The 26,904-nt window shown below is 34.8% G+C and overlaps 3 protein-coding genes across 4 annotated transcripts; 2 read left to right on the top strand and 1 right to left on the bottom strand.

Annotated features, from left to right (window-relative positions):
- Positions 1 to 5,843: 5,843 nt before the first annotated feature.
- On the top strand, positions 5,844 to 9,695 carry LOC143587657 (tubulin gamma-1 chain-like). Its single transcript, XM_077068890.1, has 10 exons — positions 5,844 to 5,973; positions 6,580 to 6,786; positions 6,877 to 6,988; positions 7,744 to 8,144; positions 8,211 to 8,264; positions 8,718 to 8,822; positions 8,905 to 9,024; positions 9,112 to 9,240; positions 9,323 to 9,421; positions 9,491 to 9,695. Exons 1-10 carry the CDS (start codon positions 5,845 to 5,847, stop codon positions 9,560 to 9,562), a joined length of 1,428 nt encoding a protein of 475 aa, XP_076925005.1. The 5' UTR covers position 5,844; the 3' UTR covers positions 9,563 to 9,695.
- Positions 9,696 to 13,695: 4,000 nt separating this feature from the next.
- LOC143587656 (exosome complex component RRP41 homolog) lies at positions 13,696 to 20,757 on the top strand. Of its 2 annotated transcripts, none has more exons than XM_077068889.1 (11): positions 13,696 to 13,771; positions 13,864 to 13,910; positions 13,994 to 14,054; positions 14,932 to 14,970; positions 15,063 to 15,130; positions 15,224 to 15,339; positions 15,414 to 15,530; positions 15,611 to 15,696; positions 16,449 to 16,538; positions 16,692 to 16,731; positions 20,707 to 20,757. In XM_077068889.1, exons 1-11 carry the CDS (start codon positions 13,718 to 13,720, stop codon positions 20,709 to 20,711), a joined length of 723 nt encoding a protein of 240 aa, XP_076925004.1. In that variant the 5' UTR covers positions 13,696 to 13,717; the 3' UTR covers positions 20,712 to 20,757. The 2 variants fall into 2 exon arrangements, with proteins under 2 accessions (XP_076925004.1, XP_076925003.1); XM_077068888.1 differs by lacking the exon at positions 20,707 to 20,757 and adding an exon at positions 17,036 to 17,162.
- Positions 17,707 to 20,560, bottom strand: LOC143587655 (putative glucose-6-phosphate 1-epimerase). Its single transcript, XM_077068887.1, has 8 exons — positions 19,714 to 20,560; positions 19,555 to 19,629; positions 19,017 to 19,073; positions 18,779 to 18,942; positions 18,544 to 18,678; positions 18,362 to 18,464; positions 18,174 to 18,273; positions 17,707 to 18,089 (listed from the first exon to the last, which is right to left on the bottom strand). Exons 1-8 carry the CDS (start codon positions 19,822 to 19,824, stop codon positions 17,926 to 17,928), a joined length of 909 nt encoding a protein of 302 aa, XP_076925002.1. The 5' UTR covers positions 19,825 to 20,560; the 3' UTR covers positions 17,707 to 17,925.
- Positions 20,758 to 26,904: the final 6,147 nt, after the last annotated feature.

Genomic DNA, 26,904 nt, shown 5'->3' with positions numbered 1-26,904 from the left:
AATGTCAGTGGCCCACAGAGGTACTTGCATACATTACATCTTTCTCATCCAAGCTTACATGTTTTCAAGCATTCCATAATGTAAGACCCCCAATCAATTTTCTTGAAATTCATTTTTCTGCTTATGTAATGCAACATTTCCTCCCTACATCTCCCTTGAGTTTTGCAGTCTCCCATAATGCATAAAAACAACATTAAAAAATCAAGACAGAACATGAATGTGTCTTTGTCCTCAGCTTCCCTTATTTTTGTCACAATTTCGGTTGGGCCAACATGTACACCTGGGTATCTCTCTCTCCATTCAATCACGCTCTTGTGACATTCTTCATAATACTTTTGATTTTTAATTTTTCCCCCCTCACATGGTATTCCAAACAATCTTCTTATAGACTTCTTTGTGACCTTTATACTTCCCGTCTCAACCTCTATTGTCATTTCATCCGGATTGAACCTGTCAACCACAAAGTGCGCTAACTTGGCAGGTATCCCGTCAACATTGAATTTCAGCATCCTCCCAAACCCCATTTTATTTACGCCTCTCTTTTGATTATTTTTTAATTCCTTTATGCACATGCATAACTGCGACGGCGACGACCTTGTTCTTATACCATGCCACTTCTCATTTTCTTCGTCCGTCGTTTCTGCCTTATCTTTTTTACACTCTCTTGTTAGTTTCCTCAAAAACTTTTTCCTTGACCACTGGACCTTCTCTCCTGTTACGTAATTAAAATCCCATATCTTAAAAATTTTGATATAAACTTCACAAAAATTTTATTCTTTTATAACTAACAATATATGCATGTGTCCTCCCCGTCTGAGTATTCTCCCTGAAAATATTTTGCCTCATAACCTGTTAGTATTAACAAGTTCATTAATTTTATTTTACATTCTGAAACCTCTTTACAAAATATATATTAAATTCACATGCTATTAGTTACCTGTTTGTTTTTTCTTTCCCGCCTTACGTTAACTCGTTGTGTCAATCTCCTCACTGTCTGAATCTGTTATTTTAATTTTCAACAAATTACTATCAAATGTATCGAAACAATTTTTAATGGGGTTCAATTAAATCTTTTAACATTCTTACAATATTTTAATATACTTTAATATATTATTGATGAATTTGCTGTGTCTGTCATTGTTGATTGTCTTCGTTAATATTTTTCCTCCCTTTTTTAATGTAATGTTCTTTATTGAACTCATCTCTAATATATGTTCTTACTTCTTAATCATTATCTTTGTTAACCTTTTATCCTTCTTTTTTTTACAATCTTAAACCTGTTGGAGAAATTATTTGTCCTAACGCACCTTAGCCTTTGTTACACAAAAAACCTCATAATATATAATTTATGTTTTATATAGAGAAATAACATATTTTATAACTTTTTTTCTCTAACCAACATAAATTCCTTCCTCATCAACTACCGCTAGCATTCTTTAAAAATTTTAATACTACCACAATCTTTTAATTTTACCTGAAAGCATTTTTTTTGTGAAACTTATTCCACCCCCCCCCCCCCTCGCTTAGATCTTGAAGTGCTTACTGGTTGATTCATGTCGGATCTGCTTAAAACACAATCCATCAAACCATTATTCCAAATTACTAGAGTATATGTTATAATTTAAAGCATTACTTAATATATATACGACCCGATTCGGACTCTTCTTCCCGCTCCTTTTGTTTCTGCACTTTCCATTTTTTGCGTGTCATATGATCTTGATAATCACTACCTTCAGAATCTGTTCATTCAAATAATAATGAAATTTTTTCTATGTCTACATAATAGAATAAAATTCTTTTATAAAGTAGGATGTCTGTAATCATGACAATGTCTAAAATACCTGAATATTTATGAATTCTGATTTTCCTTTTTTCCTTCGCTTTTTTTAAAGGATCCTTTGCTTTTCAACATATCATTTGGCAAATCTTCTTCACTTTCTTCTGAATCTGTATTTAATAATAATCAAACCAATACCCTCAAACCAATATCTTATTCAACATCACTATAATACAACATAATTTTTAATCTTATAACAATAACAATTTAAATTCATACTACCTGTTTCAATATCTTAATGCTTTGTTTTCTTTCGACTCTTTTTCCTGTAGGTTGATTCAATAAAATCGGATTTTGAATTATGTTCCTAAATCCCCTTTTCAAAGACCCTGCATTATTAAAAAACAATGATCAACTATGAATTATCAAAACTTCAAAATCCTGAAAACATATTTCATTTATGTACCCTAAAACTTTGTCATACCTTTTTCTTCCACATCAGCAGTATCATTTCCTTTCTTTTTTGAGCTTTTCACATAGATTGGATTACTCAATGTGTTTTTAATTTCCTTTTTTGTTTTCTTTGAAATGCTTCTACTTCTTCGGTCGATAACAAAGTACTTCTTTTTTAATGTGCTTTCCTTCATATTTTGCAACTAATCTAAGAAAATATTAACGATTATACATAATCATGGAAAACTTAATTTTAAAAATTAACTCTATACTCAAAAACAAAAACCAAACAAATCCCAAAAAAACAACTTTGTTAGACTTAACTAAAAATGTAAATTTTTAACAGACAACATAACTTCAAAATCAACTAAGTATTCTTAAAATTTAAGATGACTCAAATATTGTAAAACCTAAAAATGAAATCGGGTAACAAACCTTTCAAGATCAACTATTTTTTAGAACATAAAAAATGAAATCGTGTGAAACCTTAATTTTCTAAACCCTAAAACCAAAATTGTTTACTAAATCAACTGCCTATACACCCAGAAATTGATTTTTTAGCTTAAAGAACGTATATTAATGAAGCAAATGTACCTATTACGTAGATAACTGCTATCGGGATCTCCAGAAAGTTGACTGTAGAACGTATATTGTGGTTTCTCTCTCTAGAACTTCAAGAAGATGAACAGGAACTCTGATATTGTTTGTGAGATTTTGTTTTATTTTTTGAACGTTTATTGATTTTTTTGAATGTTTTGATTGTCTACATGAAATGTTGATTAGACATAAAACAAGGTCACTTAAAAAGTCTGTTTTACCCATCTGTACTTCTACATTGTTTTTTTTTAATATAAATATTGTACTAGTGTTATAAATTTAATCTCAACCATCCATTAAAAAAATCAATGACTTAGAAAGAGTTTCTGGGGTTTTCGCAACTAGAGTAGGTTTTTATTTTTAACCTTTCCCTATATATATATATATATATGGTGCAGTTACTGTACGCTACTGCTTAACGTACAGTAGGTACGCGAGACGCTCAAAGGCAAAAAACAAAGGCAAAAACCTAAAACGCTCGAAAAACGCATACAAAACCTTAAACGCTCATTAAATGCTCGTTAAACGCTCAAAAACCGTCTTTGTGAAAAAAAAAGTGAAAAATTGATTAATTACCATCCAAAACTGTTTTTTCGGTGAAACAATGATTGATTGGATATGTATTGACAATTCCGAGATGTTTGGATGTGATTTCATGGATCGATTCGTGAAAAACGGAATTAGCGTACATATTTGTACGATAATCATTAGTGTATTGGATCTTTTCTCTATATATATATATATATTAGGGGTGGCAACCTTGACCCAAACCATTCCAAATGAGTCAATTTGGGTTGTTTTAAAATTCAAATGGGTTGAATTGGGTCATAGGTTTTAATTAAATGAGTCAAAATGGGTCACTTGAAATTCCACATTCTTATTTTTGGGTCAAAATGGGTTGACAAATTTAACTACATGGGTCGATGTGGGTTAGTGTATTAAGGAAAAGTGACATGTTTGGGTTGAAATGGGTTTTAGATTGAAACGATATCGGTTTAGGTTTCGGCTCGGATCAGCTTTCGTGCCGACACGAGTTTTAGCACTGGACGGGTTGGGTTTCGGTTTCTTTCGAGTTTTCGCACTAGACGGGTCGATTAAGGTTTTTGATTCGTTTTCTTCGACATTTCGGTTTCGGTTAATTTGTCGGTTTTTTTTTTTTTTTTTTTTGATGAACGAGGTTAACGGTGAAAATATTTTGGTTTTTTTACTTTTTATCGTTATTTATTTATATTTTGAGTTATGATTTTTTATTGTTTTTTTTTGAATTTTTTTTGAGGGATTTTGATCTTAATAGAAATCATCAAAAATTATTAAAAAAAATTAATAAAAAAATCATAACTCAAAAATAAAACAAAAACAAAAAATGTAAAAAAACTAAAACGTTTCGTCCGTTGTCCTCGTTCAAAAAAAATCGACAAATTAACCGAAACTGAAATGTCGACAACAACGAAACAAAAACATGCTGAAACAAGCTGTTAAGTGATGAAAGGAACTGAAAAATCGCTAAAGCAAGCTGTTAAGTGCTGAAACGAGCTGAAAAATCGCTTAAACGAGCTATTTGATGCTAAAACGAACTGAAAAATCGCTTAAACGAGCTGTTACGTGCTGAAATGAACTGAAAAATCTCTTAAACAAGCTGTTACTTGCTGAAACGAACTGAAAAATCGCATAAACGAGCTGTTACGCGATGAAACAAACTGAAAAATCGCTTAAACGAGCTGTTACATGATGAAACGAACTGAAAAATCGCTTAAACGAGCTGTTACGCAATGAGACGAACTGAAAAATCGCTTAAATGAGCTGTTACGCAATGAGACGAACTGAAAAATCGCTTAAATGAGCTGTTACGCAATGAAACGAACTGAAAAATCGCTTAAACGAGCTGTTACGCGCTAAAAAGAACTGAAAAATCACTTAAACGAGCTGTTACGCGATGAAACGAACTAAAAAATCGCTAAAACGAGCTGTTACGCGCTGAAACGAACTGAAAAATCGCTTAAACTAGCTGTTACACGATGAAACGAACTGAAAAATCGCTAAAACGAGCTGTTACGCGCTGAAACGAACTAAAAAATCGCTTAAACGAGCTGTTACGCGATGAAACGAACTGTAAAATCGCTTAAACGAGCTGTTACGCGCTGAAACGAACTGAAAAATCGCTTAAACAAGCTGTTACGCGCGGAAACGAACTGAAAAATCGCTTAAACGAGCTGTTAAACGCTGAAACGAACTTTAAAATCGCTTAAACGAGCTGTTACGCGCTGAAACCAACTGAAAAATCGCTTAAACGAACTGAAAAATCGCTTAAACGAGCTGTTACGCGCTGAAACGAACTGAAAAATCGCTTAAATGAGCTGTTACGCGCGGAAACGAACTGAAAAATCGCTTAAACGAGCTGTTACACGCTGAAACGAACTTTAAAATCGCTTAAACGAGCTGTTACGCGCTGAAACGAACTAAAAAATCGCTTAAAAGAGTTTTGACCCAAACCCGTTTTGACCCGTTCCAACCTTGACCCGTTATAACCCGAACCTGTTGACCCTAACCCGTTCCGACCCGAACCAAAACAACCCTTTTTTTAAGTGACCCGTTTTGACCCTAACCCGTTTCGACCATAACCCGTTCCAACCCATGACCCGTTTTGACCCAACCCAACCCATTTGCCACCTCTAATATATATATTACGTTTTATATATGTTTCATCCGTGTATAACACGGGTAATATCTAGTAATATAAAAAATGAAAAAAAAGGAAGGTAAAATGACATGGAAATAAGCGTTCAGTGTTTAAAAACATTAAAAAAAATAACTTAATTTCAGCCTTCCAATTAATTGTAATTGTAAATTTTTCCATAAAACTTGTATGTCATCTGCAAAACGACGACGTTGATGATCGATCGTTTCAATATATCCCATACTGACTCAGTCGATCACTCGAACCATCATTCTCTTCTCCTTGTCACCGCCGGCGTGAGAAACAAAAGCTGAAAGGCGTTTGAATAATAATAATAATAAAAATGCCTCGTGAAATCATAACGTTGCAAGTAGGTCAATGCGGGAACCAGGTCGGAATGGAGTTCTGGAAACAACTTTGTCTCGAACACGGAATCTCCAAAGACGGTATCCTTGAAGATTACGCCACTCAGGTCATATATTATATATATATATTTACGTTTCAGAATTAGGCCTTGCGTTAACCTATATTGTGCATGATCATATTATATATCTTGTTCATTTCACCTACTTTTTAGGATAGGATATATTGTATTGTTTTGTGTGTGACATAGTTGTCAAAGGCGCAAAGGGTGAGCCTTGGTCCTAGACGCAAGGCACTACTTAAAAGGAGAGAACCAGAGATAAGTAAGGCGCACTGCATAAACATATGATTTCTTTTTAAACATGTTTTAGGCTTCTTTAGACTTTAGGACAATTTTAGATGGTTCCTTGCCATTTTTGGATGTTTTAGACCAGTTTGCTGAAATTTGTAAAATTATGTCAGAATTAGCGGGAATCTAGCCCGAAAGTCAGAGGGCCTAGGCGCATGCCCAAAGGACTTTGACAACTAGGTACAAGGATTTACAAGAAAACTAAAACAGACTTGAATAAAAAGAATAAAGGCTGGCACAAAACCCTCCTTTGTCTTTGATCTCCGTTAAATCAGTAGTCTTCATTAAACCGAGCCCAAAACTAGAATGGGTCTCCTCAAATGCAACATACTTCCATTTGAATTTTGACTATTAATTATGCTGCAGGGAGGTGCAGGCGATAGAAAAGATGTGTTCTTCTATCAAGCAGATGATCAACACTACATACCACGAGCGTTGCTGATGGATTTGGAACCTAGAGTGATTAATACAATACAAGCAGGTGAATATAGGGATCTTTACAATCAAGAGAACATATTCATTTCTCCTGATGGAAGTGGTGCAGGAAACAATTGGGCCAGTGGATATGATCAGGTAGTTAAAAGTCTGGTTTTATATTATTATTATTATATCTAAGTCATCAAACTGTTATAAAATGTAACATTATTGTTAGCTTTTTTGCAGGGTAATCATTTTGTTGAAGATTTAATGGACATGATTGACCGAGAAGCAGATGGAAGTGATAGTCTTGAAGGATTTGTTTTATGCCATTCGATTGCTGGAGGAACAGGCTCAGGTTTTGACAATTTAGTATCCTTTAAACGAACTGAATGTTTAACGAACTGTTTGTGAAACGTTCTGTAGAAGTTTGTTTACTTAAACGAATGAACGTTCATATACGTTTGTGTATATATTTGTTTAAATTCTAAAGGTCCATTACAGTTTAGTCTAATTATATTAAATTTTTAGGCCCAACACACTGTGTTCACATTTGCTTTTCTTTGGTTTTCGCTAAGTTATGTTTGTTCATATATGTTCAGTTATGTTTATTCAGTGAACTCTTTGTGAAACGTTCAGTAGGAAGTTCGTTTGTAAACGAGCGAACATCAACACATGTCTCGTTCATCCATTTATGTTTGTGAATGTCCAGTCACTTATTTACGTTAAATTACATTCGTTGATTTCGTTAATATATTTATTGATATTTTTTAGACTCGTTACAATTTAGTCTCGTTTTATTAACTTTTAGGCTCAACAGATTATGTTCACATTTACTTTTAATTGGTTCGTTCATATAGTTCAGTCATGGTCATTCGAGAACCGTTTTCTATACTATTAAAGAATGTACATAAACGAACACAAACAAGAAAACCACGTTCGTTTAATTGTTCATTTGTTCATGTTTGTCGTTTGTTCAGTTGAAATTAAATAAACAAACATGAGCATGCCCGGTTCATGTTCATTTGGTTCGTTTACAGGTCTACTTGTATCTTGGCTCATTTGTTTTGGATAATATTATCTAGAAAATTCATTTATCTCGTTTATATGCAGGCATGGGTTCGTATCTTCTCGAGACTCTAAACGATCACTACAGCAAAAAGCTGGTTCAAACATATAGTGTTTTCCCTAACCAGAATGAAACAAGTGATGTTGTGGTTCAACCATACAACTCCCTGTTGACTCTCAAACGTTTGACCTTAAACGCTGACTGTGTAGTTGTTCTTGATAACACTGCACTAAACCGAATTGCAGTTGAACGCCTGCATATACAGAATCCAACTGTTTCTGAAACAAATTCTTTAGTTTCAACTGTTATGGCAGCTAGTACAACCACTCTTCGGTACCCGGGGTACATGAATAATGACTTAGTTGGCCTTCTTGCGTCTTTAATCCCGACACCAAGGTGTCATTTTCTTATGGCGGGATATACACCGTTAACTGTTGACCGTCAGGTAAGATTTGAATGTTCGTGACATTTGTTTTGGTGCATAATCTTTTTATTATACTGATTTTGTTAGGCTAATATGATTCGGAAAACCACGGTGTTGGATGTGATGAGAAGACTTCTTCAGGTAAGAAATGTTATAAAGCTGTCACGGGTTTTCTAACCGTCATATCTTGTAGTTTCAATGTTTCATTGGCTAGTTGCATAAAAAGTTAACCAACTTTGGTCAAACTGCAACCAACTTTAAAATTTTGGTCAACATGGTAATGTGTTGATAACTTTGACCATGCTGAATGGTTCTATAGCTTGTGTCTGGATACGTGGAATCTGTTAACTTAGAAGATTATATTATATGGAATATTTTGGTAAACACAGTTGGTTAAAGAAAACGGATGTTTGACCAAAGTTGACTCTTTTATGCAATATTCTCTTGCGTCACTGAAACTAAATATGTTCAAGTAAACAACGTTAATAACGTTAATCGTTTGCTTTATCACATTTCAGTGTTTCTTTTGTTTTTTAGCTAGTACAATGGTAAGAAAACCAATTCACGTGTCCTAAAAGGTTGCGTGTTTTACAGACAAAAAATATGATGGTGTCGTGTAACGCTAGAGCAAAACAAGCTAGTCTGGCAAAATACATATCAATATTGAACATCATCCAAGGAGAAGTTGATCCTACTAAGGTCAGTACAAATAACTAATTTTTCTGGTTAAATATTGGTGAGGACCGTGAGTTTTTCAGTGACATGTTTGTATTTTGTTTAGGTTCATGAAAGTTTACAAAGAATACGTGAAAGAAAACTCGTTAACTTCATAGAATGGGGTCCGGCTAGCATTCAAGTCGCGCTATCAAGGAAGTCTCCATACATTAAAACCGCTCACAGGGTGAGACTTAATATTTCTGCAGTTTATTTAATTTTTTAAACATTAATCATGATGTTTTATCGTTCATATACTTTTTATAACGTTTAGGTGAGTGGCCTAATGTTAGCAAGTTACACGGGAATTCGACATCTATTCTCCAAATGTTTGAGCCAATATTCTCTCTTGAGAAAAAGACAAGCTTTTCTTGACAAATACAAAAGTTTCCCCATGTTTGCAGTAAGTTATTTATAATAATTTCTTTATTAAAAGACGAGTTATTTTTTCTTAAGAATTAATATATTCTTTGAACTGTTTGTAGGATCTTTCGGAATTTGATGAGGCCAAGGACTTGATTGATAGTTTGGTGGATGAATATAAGGCGTGTGAGTCTCCGGATTACATTAAATGGGGAGTGGAGGTATGAACCAAACCAAGTGTTTGAATCGATTTTGCTTTGGCTCGTGCTAATGACTTTGTGTGGTTGCAGGACCCGGATAATCTCCTGACAGATGACGGAAATGACTTGGGACTCATCGACCCGACTTACCAATTTTCATAACTCAGGTTTCTAAGGTTTTGGTTTATCTTTGTTTCTTAGTTTTACCTTAAAAGATTTTTTTGTCATGTTATTGTTGGTTAGATGACTATTGTTTTCCATGACTAGTATTGATTTTTTTAATAAATTTATATTTTTTGTTGATCACACTTGCATATTACTTGTAACACTTATTTAAAAAAAATGATATTGAAATCGAGTGCAGAAATTAGTCTTAATCTTTTAAAATATAAATGATATGAATGTGATATTGTCACCTTCAAAATGTTAAAATTATATTAAAGCTCAAAATATAGTAGTTGTATACCAACATGTTAAATAAGTTTAACAAAAGCATATTAACACCCAACATAAAAACGCATTTGTAACTTTATCGTGAGACCCTGTCACGAGAAAGACCGTTCTCCCAAAAAATACTTCCTCGGCGTACATAAAGTGAATACCCCGTATTAAGCCAATCTGCTTTTGTTTGCTTAATAATACCCTAGAGTGCTTCCTTAGCGGTGCTGAAAAGGAAGGGGATAACGGGTCCCTGTCTTAGACGTCTAAAACACAAGAAGTCACCGAGGCCTGTGAGGCGGCAAGCAGTCCGGAGATCCATTTCCTCCATTTAGTGGGAAAAATCATTTGCTTGAAAGTAGTGTCTAGGAAATCCCAGCTGAGTAATTAGTAGGCTTTGTCTAGATTACTTTAAAGAGCATATCTTAATGATCAGCCTCTTTTATTCAGGAAGTTAACCCGCTCAAATATAACGGGAACCGATTTACCAACACCGGTCCTTAATCTTTGGAATTAGTGCCAAAAACAAGGAGAAACAACCTGGGGCTATCAACAACTTATGATAAACCTCGTTAAATAATCTACTAAAATCCGTTTCAAACGATCCCCAGCACCTCTCAAGGAAGTGGAAATTAAAACCATCTGCCCCAGGGCCCGGTTACTATCATACTCCCATACCGCCTGTTTAAATTCCAGAACTGAGTAAGACACCTGCGCATTGGTATTAATATGCAGGCGTCTATTACTAATAAGTTCAAAATGCATTCATTACTTTTCTAACTAAATCAATAATTTCTTAAAGCGTATTACCGGGCGTTGGTTCTATTTAGCTATTCAAAAGTTTGTTCATTTTACTTTTGGGTCAAATTAATAATACTAATTATGAATCTCTTTATGAACACAAGTGTAACTTTGTATGCATGTGTACAAACTACAAAGCTACTTATTTGATGCCAAGCAATCTAAGAACAAAAATATATTATTAGAATAGACAAATGTTTCAAACAAAACCGTAGACATACATCAATCAAACCAACCGTTTAACCTTGAAACATTTTTTAAACAAAAACAAAAGCAACTCCTTGGGTCTACCAAGGATCGTTTGCAACGTAAAAACCAGATTCATCATCATAAGCATTTGCAACATACAGTTTGACATAAACTCCAATAGCATACACGGATCCACCATCAACGCTTCCGTGAAACCCACCAAAACAGTCTCTCGGTCCAAATTCATAGTTAAACTCGTCATACAAACTACTATCAAATGCGCACCTATTGTGGGTCCTTCTAAAGGGTCCATAATTTCTTTTATTGGTCCCAAATACAATCGACGCCAATCTACCGTCCTTATATTCACCACTCACCGAAGTTAAAAACTCTCCACCATCAAAATTCACCTGTGGTTTGAAGTTGAAACGTGTAAGTTAATAAGGATACAATCATAAACACATTGTAACCAGTTAATTCATTAGTAGACTATTTTTCGTTTATTTTACATTTCGTTTACTTAGTTTGTTGGATCTTAATACGTTAAGATCAAACTGTTTGGTTTATGTTTGTTTCATTTTCGGCCCAGTTGATTATTACTTTGAACTGAGCTGTAAGCCACAGTTGGGTCGCAAATATCGGTTTGTTTTGGTCATAGACCAAAAACCAATAAGTATAGATGATATACGCATGCCCGTTTGTAGAAGTGTGGTGATTTGATATTAATCTATATATAACCGCAACTAACAATTATCGTTTAACCATTTATATCCCAAAGGATGCGACGGTTCAATCTAGTATGCTTAAACAGGGTATATATATACACATATTACATATAGTCATTCATATATGTATATTAAATACAGGCGTCCTTTCGTTTGCAGCAGCTTCAAGAAACCGAAATGTCCTATATGAATGCTCTTAAATCTATGACTAGCAATTACTGCTTTTTTGTGACTATATAATTTAATTTTTATCATACCTCAGATGTGAACGAGAATAATGAGAATAATCTCGGATGATATTTCCTACTCAACAAGGATATATAATAGTATACTACCAAAATACATAACATAAATATGCTACGCTAAGACGCCTCCTCATTACGTGTCGTATGAGGACAAACGCGGAGACTGGATTTGATCATAGAAAAGAGAGGTCGTGGCATTCCTTTAGTAAAAATATCAGCATATTGGTAGTCCACCGGCACTATAGGCGGATTTAGAGGTGTAGAAGGGTGGACCAAGGCCCACCGTCCATCCATAAATTATAGCATACAGGCTTAAATTAAAAGTGTAATAGATATTTTAATTTTCTTGTTTTAGTTTAAATAAGTGCCCGCTCTCCCAAACTTCAAGTCCACGGCCCAAACCAATGAAAATTTAATCATAATAGGTCAATTTTGAATTTCGAATGCATGGTGTCATCGTGAATCAACTTCAGCCTCCCATACACCACTTCGACTTCTCATCTTCTGTCTCCCATCGCACTGCACTATCTCGTTGGGTTGGTGCTCGCACACTGTTAATTCGTTGCCTCCGTACAAAAATTTTCTATATCCACCTCTAGCTGGCACACGAAGAACTTGAATGTCATTGACCTGAACCTTATCCCGAATAAATGAATGTCAGTTTCCACGTGCTTAGTTTTTGATGTTGAACAGAGTTGTCAAATAAACAGAAAGGAGAAATATTGTCACAATAAAGGATCGTTACTTGACGAGTGTGAACCGAAAGTCCCCTATGTTGGTTGTTTCGCGGTATTTGGCCTTAGCACTGGATCTTGATGTAGTGGGTTGTCGTTTGGAAGACCTAGGAGACCAAATTTGTGGAAGAAAAAAAATACAACAACCCGAAGTGGGTCGTCGAGAATCAGGACAACCACCCAAGTTCACATCAAAGTAGGTTGTGAACATATTGCGTGTGGATGGGGGTAATATGTAGGTCGTGAGATGTTGTACCTCGAACATAGTGAAGCAAACGTTTGAGGAACTGAAAATGTTGTTCGTGGAATCGTGGGGTACATGCATGAACAGACAAAGTGTTTGTAGCGCATAATAAAAGAAAATAGTTATTGAAAAATAACGAAAAATGAAATTGCATTAGACGACATAGATTCACAATCTTGGCATACCCAAGGCCTTTGGTCTTATGCTATATTGCCTTCCTTCTAGAGGTCGAGAGTTAAAGTATATGTGAACATGAGTATTTAAGAGTAAGTTAGTTTGTCGTTAAAAATAAAAGGTTAGTTGTGACTTATTTGATGCAAAAGTGAAAATCAGTTGCTAAATTGGCAGGGCCACCAACCCAAACCAATACATAATATTGAGTTTACTTTCCACATTATAATATATCGATATTGTTAGGTTGGAGACTGAACTATCAAATTGATTGTGGTGGACATGATACCACCACCAACACTCACATTAGAGCCACCCCGCCATGTCCATCGTCCATGTCGTAGTTGTTTAACGCCCTTATAATGTCACCAGCACCCCACGTCGAAGCTACCTGGTGCTCACCTCGACAGTTGAGGACATCCTCTCTTTCTCCCACAGACACATGGTCTCATGCAGAGGTGCATAAACCGTTAAAACTTAAAACCGGTTTGGTTTGGTCAACAAAAGTCAAAACCAGTTTTAATTCGGGTTGAAACCGGTTTATCGACCAGGTTACGATCGGTTTCGGTTCGATTAACCGATTTGGAAATAGAGACGTCTTGGATAAATAACAAGATTGCAATTGTCTAATGGGCTTTATATATAACCCACACATAAAGCCCATTATTGTTATTTGTTAAACAGTGTTAGGGCTCGCTTCACAATTTAATTAATTATTTATTCTAAGAAAGACGAAGAAAGCAGGGAGCGAGAGCAGAGTGTTAGTGGCAATGGAGTACGTGAGCCCTGAAGGTCTTCGTTTAGATGGCCGACGTCCCATGGAGGTACCCTATTTTCTTAATAATAATAATAATAATAATTTTGATTTGATGTTTGCTTGGTTGGTGTTTGATTTTATATATTAATGATTAATTAGATGAGACAACTTCGAGCAGAACTCGGCGCCGTTTCCCGAGCTGACGGGTAGGGTTTCAATCACTTAACAACACTTTCCCAAACTGTGTGTGTTGGTTTGGTTGGTTAATAATAATTTTGACTGATTTTAGGTCTGCTGTTTTTGAGATGGGCAACACTAAAGTCATTGCTGCCGTTTACGGTCCTCGAGAGGTACGTTCACTTTACAAATGCTTTTGAATTGATGAAACACAAATTACAACAATAGGAACACCTAAAATCGTGTAACCAAAACATCAACTTATTTATCCAAGTGACTCAATTTGCTTAGGTGGATTGCAAGTAAACCTAATGTACTTGCGTTGTAAGTGGTCCGGCAAGTTGTGATAAATAAATGGGTTAAACACAAGTGAACGGTTTGGCTGGCTTTATACAGTATATATCTTTAAATGAGTTGACACGTATATGTTCAAGAAGGTCATGTTTGACAAGTTTATTAAATGGATTAGACATCACAATGCAACATAAAACTCAGTTGTTTTCTTGTCTGCCCTGTGTTGCACTTCATGTACATATTCATATCATGAATGGCCTCACGTCTGACTTTTTACTTTTCTTCAACAAGGGCGCTGAACAGTCGTTTGCAGGGTTAGTTAATTGAACTCCGGCAATAGAAACTCGAAAATTTGACACAAACCAATAACCGTGCCGTACACACCAATCCAAACACGATAGAAGCGTTCACGGGTGGAAACGAACTCACCTGTTTAACCCAAATTAATTATTAACTTTTTTTTTGCGTATAGATACAAAACTTCAAATTTATAACAAAAGTTGAATTATGAAACAATTGTGTTTAAGCTACAAAATACGAAGCTCGTTTCTTTTTTAATTTTTAAGTATAACAATACATTTAACTTTAAGTTATAAAAGCAGATCAACCAACAAACCAGAACTAGTTCAGAATAAAGTCATAAACCAAACCCGAAAATCCCGTGTTAGGTTTGTGTAATTTCAAATATTCACAACCAAGAGCAGCTAACACTTATTATAACCCGATTTTTATAATCTCATATAATTCTTTTTCCAGGTCCAAAATAGGAGCCAACAGATGAATGATAAAGCACTGGTAAAGACCTACAAACACTTAATATTATTGTTTTATATATTTGGGTAGTTATTTTAGTGAACCATCGTATGTAATTAAAACACATTTTACAGATTAGGTGTGAGTATACAATGGCGAATTTCAGTACAGGAGATCGCATGAGAAAACCGAAGGGCGATAGGTTTTTATCTTTGTTTCTTAAACCATGACGGTTTATAGTTTTATTTGAACTATTTAACCATATTCTATTAACATCAAATTTTGTTATCTTCAGGCGATCCACTGAAATTTCTTTGGTCATTCGGCAAACAATGGAAGCATGCATAATGACTCATCTAATGCCCCGTTCCCAAATCGACATTTTTGTCCAAGTTCTTCAAGCAGATGGCGGTAAGACCAGATATTAATAAATATTTAATTTTTTATTGTTTATTTATTTATCTTTTGCATTTTTGTATTGTTAGGAACGAGGTCGGCTTGCATAAATGCTGCAACTTTAGCTCTTGCAGACGCTGGGATTCCAATGAATGATCTTGTTACTTCGTGTAGTGCTGGTTATCTTAACAGTACTCCTCTGCTCGGTAAGGGCAAATCCGTCAATTTACAATATCTCATGTATTTTTTTTATATGATGATTGTTTAACAAGTTTTATTTTAACAGATTTAAATTATGTGGAAGATAGTGCTGGTGGGCCTGATGTTACTGTAGGGATTCTACCCAAGTTAGACAAAGTGACTCTTCTTCAGGTGATACCAAATATACTCATTTTCAATTTATGACATTTATACCCCTCTCTTACCATTAAATTTGCATAAGCGAGTTTGGAGTGTAAGGAGAAAGACAAGGGTGTATGTCATCGTCATCATCATCATCATCGTACTCAGTATATCCCACCAATAGCAATGCTATGGTAGGGTCTGAGGAGGGTAAGATGTAGACAGCCTTACCTCTATCCCATAGGGATAGAGAGGCTGCTTCCGGTGAGACCCCCGGCTCGATAGTAGTTTTGAATCAAGCCTTGGACATAAGACACATAACACTCAATCATCGGGACACCGGCTGATTGGTGCATGTGCCCTAGTCTTTCGGCTATCAACGCCACCACATGATGCCTGATTAACCTTCCGCCACTTTTAACGTTATTTTCACGTGATTAGTAAAATAACGTCAAAATTAGTGCAATTTTACTTTTGCCCACCCAAGGGTTCACACATATATACATTATATGTGCGCACCGCAAGCAGGGTGTATGTCAAATTATGAAATTTTAAAATTGGTAAATATGAAACTTTTAATTTTTTTGAATGTTTAATGTTAAAGAAAATTGGTTGGGTAAATAACTAAATGATGCTATGCAAGTTTTCGGGGGTATATATATGAAATTGTTCTTGTTTTTTATATCATTAATTTATTTCAAAAGTTAAAATGTTAAGCTTCTTTTTATATAGTTTAATGTTTTGTACCACATTATAAACTAGTGTGCTTATTTTTATGCTAGATGGATGCCAAGTTGCCGATGGATATCTTTGAAAATGTTATGCAACTTGCAACCGACGGCTGCAAAGCGGTGGCAAATTACATCCGAGAGGTAAACTTGGTTCTTCTATAAACTTGTCAGTGTTAATCTTCAAGGGATGGTGTTGAATGCAACAGGGTATTGGTGGGACCAATGAGTTTTCTCTAATGGGTCTCATGATCACCAAAAGAAAAACTTGTAATGATGTTTGACACTGATTTGCAGGTTTTGACAGAAAACACAAAGCAACTAGAAAATCGCAAAGGTGAAGTTAAGTGAAGTTACAAATGTTTTTTTTTACATATTTTTTAAGTAAGCTTAGAAGATTTATAAGATTAAGTTTTATGGGAATATCTCTATTGATGAATCCTGTCGATGGAAGTTTTCGTTCATGATCACTGCCTCATGGGCGTTAAACTTTCCAGGGGAAAATGTACAATTACAAACACGGTTTCAAGTCTGATGGTTAATCTAAATCTTGTGTGTTTTTTGAAAACCGTTGTTTTATTTTGTTATAACCTAAATGGAACGTGCCTTGTCTTTCATATTCTTGTTTCTTTTGGTAACAGGTCAAAACAGATTCGGTTAGTTAACAGACAAATTACTTTAGTCTGTTTTATAGATAGTTTATATGCCAAATATGTTTATAAAAATTAGCAGGTGTAATGCTAAAATGTGTTAAGAGTGACTTGTATATGTTTTGATGTTAGTTTTATTATTTTATATATATTGTTGGGGATAAATTATAACCAAAATTCAGCGTTATCATAATTAGATTGGTCACTGAACTGGCTTCCTTATTGGTCCACAGGTTTGACCGGATTTAAAAATGTTACCACGTCAAAATAATTTAAAAGAAAAAAAATGATACATGTATATAAGACTTGAATAAACAATCAAAAAATAAGTAAAAAAATTGAAATCTGGTATGACTGCTTATTTTAGTTGACAGTTCAACACTTCAACCTATTTGACCGATAACTTGTTGGTTCAGTTCGAGACAGTTCAAATAGGCTCAACTATACCAACCGATTCTCAGTCCAGCTCCAACCGACATGTTCAGAACCTCTAGGCTTAAACTGAACACTACAAAATCCCCTTAAAAAGTCAAAATTTCCCACAAGCTTTCAAATAGTGTATGAAGCCAGAAGCAGGTCGGGCTTGGCTCGAGCGCAGTACAACGAATCTTACTGACACGACTTGTGATTTGACTCGAAAAAGATTTAAGATCAGCTTGAACTCGAATATATTAATAAAAGTTCATACACAATAACACACTCATTTTATATATAAATAAATAAACATTATGCATTATTCAAAGGTAACATTCAAGATCCCAACTTAAACCTACTAAAAACTTGACCTTTTACCTTAAAACGTCTTAATCTAGACAAGAATAAAAGATTGAAACTTTTATAGACATCTCAACTTAAAAACAAAGACCCTCGCCACAAAAACTCTAAGGCACAACGATAATCTCCGAACGACCTGTCCATTCTTCACCGGGCTTCAAAGTAACCGGTTTCTCTATCACAGCACCATTAACACAAACCATCTGCCTGTACTCATCTTCTCCCAAGTCTGCCCTTGACTTTGGCCTTTTCTCCCATGGGTTCCACACCACTACACATGACAAGTCAATAAACCGTAAAATTCCAACACCGGATCAACATTTGACTTTTCAAGTAAAACACAATTTATTCTTACCAACATCCGGTAGCCCTTCCTTTCTTAGCACATACGTACGCTTCCTTTCGTGATCAAGTACCGCAACACAATTCGGAGAACTGATGTACACGCGCTCAATCTGAAAATAAACCAATACGAACACTATAAGAATTTGGATCTTTTAAGTCAAGAATTATAATGGGATATTAATAAAATTTGAGATTTACCTCGGCTTCAAAGGTTATAGCATCTCCTTGTTCAGTAAACCGCTCTTTGTGACAAAGGTTGTCCAAGTAGTCCATTGTTTCTAGCCCTTCAACCCTCACTTCACTACAATCAAGACCAGATAAAAGTCATAGTCAAAGTTGAAAATTATGACTCAAAAAGCTAACTACTTTGTGCATAATACCTAATGTCTGAGACAGACAAATAAGAGTGATAACCGAACGAGAAACTAAAAGGCTTCCCGTGTATATTCCTGACACGCGATATCAAGGCAAGGTTCCCATCCGGTCCAAGGCAGACTCTAAGACGAAGTTCAAAACTGAAAAAGATTTCAGTCAAGACACTTGTGAGATGAAAACAGAAGTTCTAGTTCATTTATATGATCACAACGGTTATAAAGATTGAGGGTAAAGTAGAACCTGTGAGGCCAACATTTGAGATCCTCGTCAGTTGGTTTTAGCAGCAAATCAACGAACGATTTCCCACTTGAATCTTTAGCAGGAAGCGATGGAGGGTTTTCATCAACGGTCCAGATTTTGTTTCTTGCAAAACCATGTTGTTCAAGTGAACCACAGCTACCAAACTGTATGATGAGTTACATGTGATTATTACGTTATGCCTAAAGTATATGGATATTGACAAGATTCAAAGAATTACCTGCGGAAAACAGACTGTGATACCTCCTCGGGTTGCTTTCGGGCCCTTACCATTTGCCTGAAAATAATTACATATCAAATTTGATCACTTTAATCATAAATAATCAAAAGATCATATCTTTATCGGTTATTTTCAACAATCACCAAACTTGTTACAGCAAATTACATAATTCTTTAGAACTGATAACTTTGACCATAAATAGTCAAAGATCATGGTCAAATATCAGGTTCTGCCTAATAATCAAAGCTATTTACTGCAACTTTAGATCCACATCCAACACCCCTAAACGACTCGCATTCTTGATCGATTTACTTATATATACGATCATATCAAAAATCTAAAAATAGTAAGAAATAAATCAAGATCATGCAAAATACATTACAAGAAAATTACACTACTACAAATATAGACGCACATCCACGCGCCCTTAAATAGACCCGCATGCTTGATCTATTTACTTATATTAAAATTCAAATTGAAAATCTAAAAATAGTATAAATTAAATGAAGATCATTTCTCGACAGGGGGGGGGGGGTACCTTGTGACTAGCAAACAATAGTTCTTCGCCTCGCTCATTTCGCCACGAAACAACCTGTCCTCCATGCAAGCTGACCTGGCAAAACAAAATCACATTAAGGATCAAAATAAAGGCAAATCTTGAATTAATAAGAAATAGGATTTATAAACAAGATCAAACCTTAGCCGATGCACCCTGCGAATTCCGAAGCACGATTTGACCGATTCCGTTCAAATCTTTAACCCTTTCAGTCGCAATCTTGGAATCCCATACAGCCGCAGGATGCCCCATTATTCTTATCTCTTCACAATTCTCCTAACCTTCCCTTAATGACCCTTTTATAAACCCTAATCTTGCACCCTTCGCGTGATAAAAGTCGACATTTTTCACGAGGCGGTGACGTGTGTCATTGACGTGGAACAACTAATCTTATCATCTTTCTTGTGAAGAAAATGCATGTGCTACCGTTGATAAACTTGTGAACAATCTTTAAAACCCTCAACTAAACCCTCATTTTATGATTTAAACTTGCTTTCCAGAACTGGAAAGTGGTATTAGTGGGTGATCTGATGATGATATCCTACCAAAACATCAAGAAAACAGTTAAAGCACACAGCTTTACCTTCAATGCAACTGGAATCTTGCTTTAATGAGCTTTAATGAACAAAATAACAGATTCTTGAACTGAAAACTTGAAAATTTTTAAAACCCACATCACAAATCAAGAACTTTAAAAAACCCTAAAAGCATTTACCCAAATTCCACCTAAATAACCAAATCTTGAAGCTAAAATTAACAAAAAAAAATACCCATCAAGATAATGTTTTTCTTTCTAAAAATGGTAAATTTGTGCTAATAATGAATGAACATTGGAAATTAAGCAACACCCATTTGAGGAAACTACAACTCACAGTCAAAGATATAATAATGAATTTGAAAACAGAGAGAAAATAAGTGAAGAGGTACACTCACACAGTGTTTGGTGTGGGGGGGGGGGGGGGGGGGTAAAGATGAAAACTGGTGCAAATTTAATAAAGTTTGGTGCTTTTTAACTTCTGGGTTTCTAAAATTGAATAAAATCAAGTCTTGAAAAGACCAAAAGTTTGAAAATTTCAGAAAATTTTATATATATTTTTTGTATTTGAGTTTTATGAGGGGCCTGAATATGTACAATTTGAAGAGGAAAACAGGACCATGAAGCTGGCAGTGATATTGCAAAATGACTTAAGGGACCCGACCCAGATGTTGGGTTAATTTTCTAAGAGGTAAATATGGTGGTTTTACCTATTTACCGAACTAAATATTATATATTAATAATAGATAATTCAACTTATCAAATTCCTGCACGTGGCATATTGGTAAGAGGCTTGGGTGGTTCTCTAGTAGAGATTCAAGTTCGATCCCCACGTTGATCATTTTTGGTAGATTAGGGCAATGAAGGATTTGAGCTAGGTCTTGCAAGGTTGTCAGTTCGAATCTAGAGCCGACCAAGGTTTTTGTCCCACCGTGAGTTACGCCAAAGAGTTTTGATTTTGTGGTGGCAAACGACTGTAAGTGGCAACCGACGATATGGTTTCTCGAGGGAACGCCCAAGTCAAACTTTGAAAGCCAGTGTGAGCCCGGTTAAAACAACATAGTCTAGCCAGAGTGGGGCAACGAGACACTCCAAAACTAGGGAGTGCGCTAGTGTGGTGACCCAACACACAAGGCCGTCATTTAAAATAAAAGGGTAATTCAACTTATCTTTAGTTATTTAATAATATTTTAAAAAATCACACTGATAACTGGATCAACCACACGTTTGTTTAAAAAGTCGAATAACTTCATAAAATTTTTTTAAAAAAATTCTGTAAATTATATTAAATTTACATAGCGTATTATTATATTATTCACACATAAAAGTATAAAAGTAATATGTATTTTAAAAAAGATTATGAAGATATTTTTTAAAGGGAGATCGTGTTTAAATTAGCTATCGAGAAATACAATATCAATGGTTTTGTAAGTTTTTAACACACAATTTTCTCTATGTAGTTCAAACTTTGTCAATCAAACATGTTGGGGGTCCGATTTACAAATCAAACATATTTTACTGGATTGTCAAACGGTCAAAGTTCACATTAATTTTATGTTCATGTGAGAATCCTATGTTGCCAATGACTATGTTCGTCTTCTCTCTATGTTCTTACACATGTAAATGGAGAACCTATCTATCTTCGTCACACTACATGTGTCAAAAGTTGTATTTATATAAATTATTTTATACATAGAATTCATATAAGTAAATATAAGAAGGAAAATAAAATGAATAAAATGTACAAATAAAGACGATATATGAATGTATGTATGGATGTATAAAATTAAGATGAATGAACAGATTATAAATCCAAATATAAATAAAACTAATAAAGAGATATTCAAAAAGTTATTAAATGTGAACTAGAATAATAAAGACAAAAGGGAAAAAAAGTAATTGTTTTTTTCCTACAATAACTGTCACAAAAATAAAATATATTACCAACTAGAAAAAACTAGTTACTTCATTTCTAAATAGCATATAGTTAGTGAATATATAAATAAAGATTTTGTTTTGTTCTATAATAGTTACTCGTAGTTTATTTAGAAATAACATTGTTTTTAAAGGCCCGTTTTTTAACCGTATTCGATTGGGCGTAGAAATGGTAAACTCGGTTGTACTGAGAAGTTCAATCGGGCTGACTAGTTAGCCCTATAATTCCATCAAAATACAAATTCAACTTCAAATTAATACAAATGTCCATGATTCTATATAGAATAAAAGTTAACCAGTAATAAAAAAAATAATCCAAAAGCTACTCGATGATAATGTTGAGAACAATTTGATTTGACGGTAAATTGATCGGAAGCATGAGGTTAAACTTAAAATTCGGAGGTAAATGATTCATGGACCGCAAAAAATCTTTAGTCTAACTCTAAACGAAAATTTTACCTTGAACTTAAATCGGTATAATTATACAAACCGGTAATACCGGAGATTATGACAACTCAAACTATAAAGTGTTCGCCTAGTTTACCGGACTAAAACATACCGAGCTAGTAAACGGCAGCATATATAAAATGGTTTTTAGAACATTCAAATAACATAAATTTGTAATAGGTAAATAGTGTAACAGAATTTACTGTTACTAATTTATCACGGCTAGAAGTTACACGAGTATTGTGTAGCTAGAAGGTACATTAGTATTGATTACGTATTAACCTCACGTCATGTGTTTCTTGAATAACTATTCGTCATGGATAGTGCGTCCATATTTCGTATTATCAATAAAATGTAAATTTTGCTAATGAATATAGATCGGTATCAAGGATATGCATCCTGCCTCATCTAAAATACATACATCGTGGTATTTTGCTGATAAAAGTGATCAAAGCATACTAGAGCATTTTACAATCAAAAGATAAATCGTTGTTTCTAGCTGATTCGCAAGGTTAGCCATACGAGTGGTGTTGGTAACCAATTTATCGAAACATTAGTGAACGACTAACGTACTTCATAGCCACATGTTTTCGTGACACATCACCAAAAAAGTGTGTATACCCGATTTGCTGTTAGAAAGGGCCGAGCCTTTTGGCTTTTTTCTAAAGAACTTAAAGTTGCACCTCGAAAGCCTATAGCCTCTTAATGTCTTTTTCATTTTATTAACGAAGACGAAGACAACAAATTAGCCAATGAAATGGTAGTCGTTCGTATATAACTCTATAGCATTAATTAGATGCACTATTGTAATTGATTTAAACGGATGGTCATAGTTAGAAGTGCATCAACATTATTTTATTTAAGAAAAAACATATAATTTTTAAAAAAAGTATACAATATACAAAAATTACTGAAGTTTAAAAAACGGATGTGGCTCTATTAAAAAGAAAGGAAAAGTTTAAAAAAGAAAATTGATTTGTTTTTTTTTTTGCTCTTCACCCTTTTCTAATTTTTTTATTATTTTTATCTTGTCATTATTTAAACTTTACTATTGAAAGTTTAATAATGTTGGTGGCTTAAATCTCTTCCTATGTTCAATGTAGAAAAATATTGAAACAGTGAGCTGTTTACAATTTATGTACATAGCGTCATTATACATGACATCAGGCTAGCACACGGTGGTGGTTGGTGGCAGCAACACCTTATGAGTCAGGACTCATCATTGTCACATATTCTCACATGCCCAAAGATTTAATTAGTATTGAAAATCACACAATTCAATTTCTACAACATAAAACAAATAACTAGCAGTGATGGATTTAAGATCTTTTTTTCTATATGTTCATTTTTTCTTGTCTTTAAATTTTGCACAACTAAACGTTAAAATTTTCGGGCCAGTTGGGCCAGGGCCGAGAATATTATATAATACAGTATCATCATAAAACAATTTGTTAATTTAAAAAACACATAATAAAACTAAAAAGCCATTAAAAATAAAATAAAAAAATAACAATCAATGAGTTGTGAAGGCATTACATGTTTTTTTTTAATTATTTATAACTCTAATTAATAACCGAGTAATGGTTTACTAAAAAACTGGTTTACAAAATCAGTTTTAAGAAGACTTTAACTTGAGACCTTACAAGATTTGAAGGGTTTTAGGGACAGAGTTTACCACTACATTATCTTAACCATTTTGTTATTAATTTACTTCTAAAAATCTTACAGGTTCACTGGAATTTTTATATCACTTTTAAAGTCAGTATTTCCGTGAACCCGGCCGGTACATCCATATTGAATCCACCCATGACTATTAGGTTTCATACAAGCATGAAGATAAGAAAATTTTCTAATTTCAATCTTTAAATTCAATTAATGTTACAATGGTACAAGTTTGACCATATTAACTGTTTATAAACAACTAGAACAAATTTGTGACATGTAAGCCCGACCTAACCCCAATAGCCCGTATTTATAGTTACGTTTTTAAATCCAAACTCATTTAACACTTTACAAATCTCTTTATTTCATCACAACCTCATAGTTTTATGATGATTTGGTCACTTGTTTCCCCACATAAGAGCGGGAATGACTTTTCGTACGTACGTGTGTGTATACACGCACATTCGTACACACGAATATAACTTTTAAAAAAATAATCACCTTTTTTACTTCTTTTTACATTTATTAAATACAAGAAAGAAAAAAATAGTGAGAAATGCGCACACAATATATATCTAAGCACACAATATCTAAGGTGGTTGTGTTTTGTTGATTTCTGACTTCATATATTCCTCGTATTATCTATCCCTTTGTACAAGGTATCCAACACTATTTTGTCTTGATCTGCTGCTTCTCTCTCTTCGAAATCATGACACTCCACCTCGCTATCATTACATTTTATTAGAAGTATGAACAAACTTTGTTCATATGTGTCAGATTTTGAATATTCAATATCTTTTATAAAAACATCTTGAGACTTAAGAGTCATGTGTTCAAATAACCATTCATACAATTCACATAAGCTTGCATCTAATAAAAAGATTGACTGAGTGAAAAGTGTGAGATAACCGCTACAAACCTTTAACGAATATCTATAGCTTCGATGAACAATGTTGCGTTTGTATTGTCGACAAACTGCCACATCCATCTTTAGCCGCTCGTTGTGATGTATTGTTATGGTGTATGGTACATATGCGTCAATTTATAACAACAAACTAAACTTTGTCTAAGTTATAAATCCACAACTTATATTTTTCTAAAGGGCTCATATATATAGATGCATCTATAGTACCATATATCACATATCATGGTGAAACAAGAAATTTGTGACATGGGGTCACAATAGAATTTCTATTGTTATTAGCTAGCAATTAATTTTTATCAGTCGATTAAAACAAGGTTAAGAGCGAGTGTAAAGTAGTAATTATAAGTTTATAACCTTCGAGATCTCATATTTTGAAATCATCATAAAGTTCGCTATTTATAAAACTTGTAAAAAGAACTAATATTTCCGTTACTATATATATATATTTTAAAACAGAAAAGTGTACCAAAATAACAATTCATAAAATTACAAAAGGTTACATTAAGGTGAGGATAAGGTACCAAACACACCATACAAACAACAAGCTAAAAGGAATCACCCGTGGAAAGAGTACCTTCCGCGAAGCGCCACAGACTATCGCGGAAGACACACTCATAACAGTGAAAAGTAACAACACACAGCAGAAGTACCATCATAGGTAGGACACGTGGTGAGGTACCACTGCGCAGCACCTGGCAATTATATGGATGCACGATGGACCAATAGGAATGGGCCAACACAGTACTTGCACAAAAAGAAAGAACACAATTGGCCAAACTGTCCAATCAATAAGGAAAGGCCATCATGGTCAGCCATGAGAATAGAAGCTTACATTGAGTGGGACAGTTGGCCCACCTTTCTCCCATGTCGGCTATAAATACAACAGGAGGGGTCTAACGGTAAAAGGATCCGATTCCATATTCTCTAACTCTCTAAATATATTTCGATCACTTGCCATACTGATTCTCACGCCGGAGGGTGGTTACGAGAAGGCCCCCTATTCCCCATCTCGTAACGAGCTCACGGTGTTCGGTTTTGCAGGTGTACTGTCTGCCGAAACTCATCACCATTCGTAATCGCATAATCGGTAAAAATAATGAGCTGAGCTTATAAGTTCAGTCCTATCAATAAACTTCCCCCTGGGTGAGATATTCGATTTAACTGTACCAGGTTAGACTTAGTGTTTTTTCATTGGCAGCCATCCGTATCGGCTATAACTGAAAAGTTAAAATCAAACATTTTGAGTTCCCGCGGACCTCCACGGTGACACCTCAATCCTCCAACCGTGTAGGACCCAATTTAGATGGGGCCTCAGAAGGAAATATGAGACAAAGAAAATAGTATATTGAAGTAGAATGCCCTCAACAAGATGCATCGTTCCAGTTCGCGGAAGCTCGCGACGACGGTCAGAAAAGCCCGTTTGCAGCAGATGACGAGGAAGAAGACCCGGTGATGTGGCTAAAGAGTGAACAAGAAAGAGTTAGTAGAGAATACGAAAGGAAGATGGAACAACAGGCGAGAAAAATGGCAAAGAGAATAGCCCCGCGGGCTATTGTCTTCTCGAGAGATGACACGGAATCATCTGATGACGAGAGGCATCCTCGCCGCCGCGGACGCGAAAGACTTGAAAGCCACAAAAACCAACAGACGAAACTAGGCTGGAGCCAAGAAAGGCCACCTAGCTTAAGTCGATTGGTTAGGTCAAGAAACACACGTGGGAAAAGCCCTGAACCAAAAAGTGGAAGTGATGGGGAAAGCCCTGAACCAAGAGACCAAACGCTAGGGAAAAAACATCTAAACTATTATCCTGACGCGGATATGGATTTCT

Source organism: Bidens hawaiensis, unplaced genomic scaffold (genome assembly GCF_021521415.1).
Source record: "Bidens hawaiensis isolate Kalapana, Puna unplaced genomic scaffold, B.hawaiensis_p1.1 tig00035822_1, whole genome shotgun sequence".
NCBI classification, from domain to species: Eukaryota; Viridiplantae; Streptophyta; class Magnoliopsida; order Asterales; family Asteraceae; genus Bidens; species Bidens hawaiensis.
Note: the sequence above shows the minus strand (reverse complement) of the source record. Positions and strands in the feature narration are given on the sequence as shown.

What these genes read in the sequence shown, in the direction of transcription:
- LOC143587656 (XM_077068888.1), top strand. Translation starts at nt 13,718, where the DNA reads ATGGAGTACGTGAGCCCTGAAGGTCTTCGTTTAGATGGCCGACGTCCC. An exon ending in CCGTTTACGGTCCTCGAGAG is followed by an intron (nt 14,055 to 14,931) that starts GTACGTTCACTT and finishes TTCTTTTTCCAG; the next exon opens with GTCCAAAATAGGAGCCAACA. An exon ending in TAACAGTACTCCTCTGCTCG is followed by an intron (nt 15,531 to 15,610) that starts GTAAGGGCAAAT and finishes TTATTTTAACAG; the next exon opens with ATTTAAATTATGTGGAAGAT.
- LOC143587657 (XM_077068890.1), top strand. Translation starts at nt 5,845, where the DNA reads ATGCCTCGTGAAATCATAACGTTGCAAGTAGGTCAATGCGGGAACCAG. An exon ending in TGCTGGAGGAACAGGCTCAG is followed by an intron (nt 6,989 to 7,743) that starts GTTTTGACAATT and finishes GTTTATATGCAG; the next exon opens with GCATGGGTTCGTATCTTCTC. An exon ending in TGATGAGAAGACTTCTTCAG is followed by an intron (nt 8,265 to 8,717) that starts GTAAGAAATGTT and finishes CGTGTTTTACAG; the next exon opens with ACAAAAAATATGATGGTGTC.
- LOC143587655 (XM_077068887.1), bottom strand. Translation starts at nt 19,824, where the DNA reads ATGGGGCATCCTGCGGCTGTATGGGATTCCAAGATTGCGACTGAAAGG. An exon ending in CTATAACCTTTGAAGCCGAG is followed by an intron (nt 18,274 to 18,361) that starts GTAAATCTCAAA and finishes GTTTATTTTCAG; the next exon opens with ATTGAGCGCGTGTACATCAG. An exon ending in GGAAGGGCTACCGGATGTTG is followed by an intron (nt 18,090 to 18,173) that starts GTAAGAATAAAT and finishes TGTCATGTGTAG; the next exon opens with TGGTGTGGAACCCATGGGAG.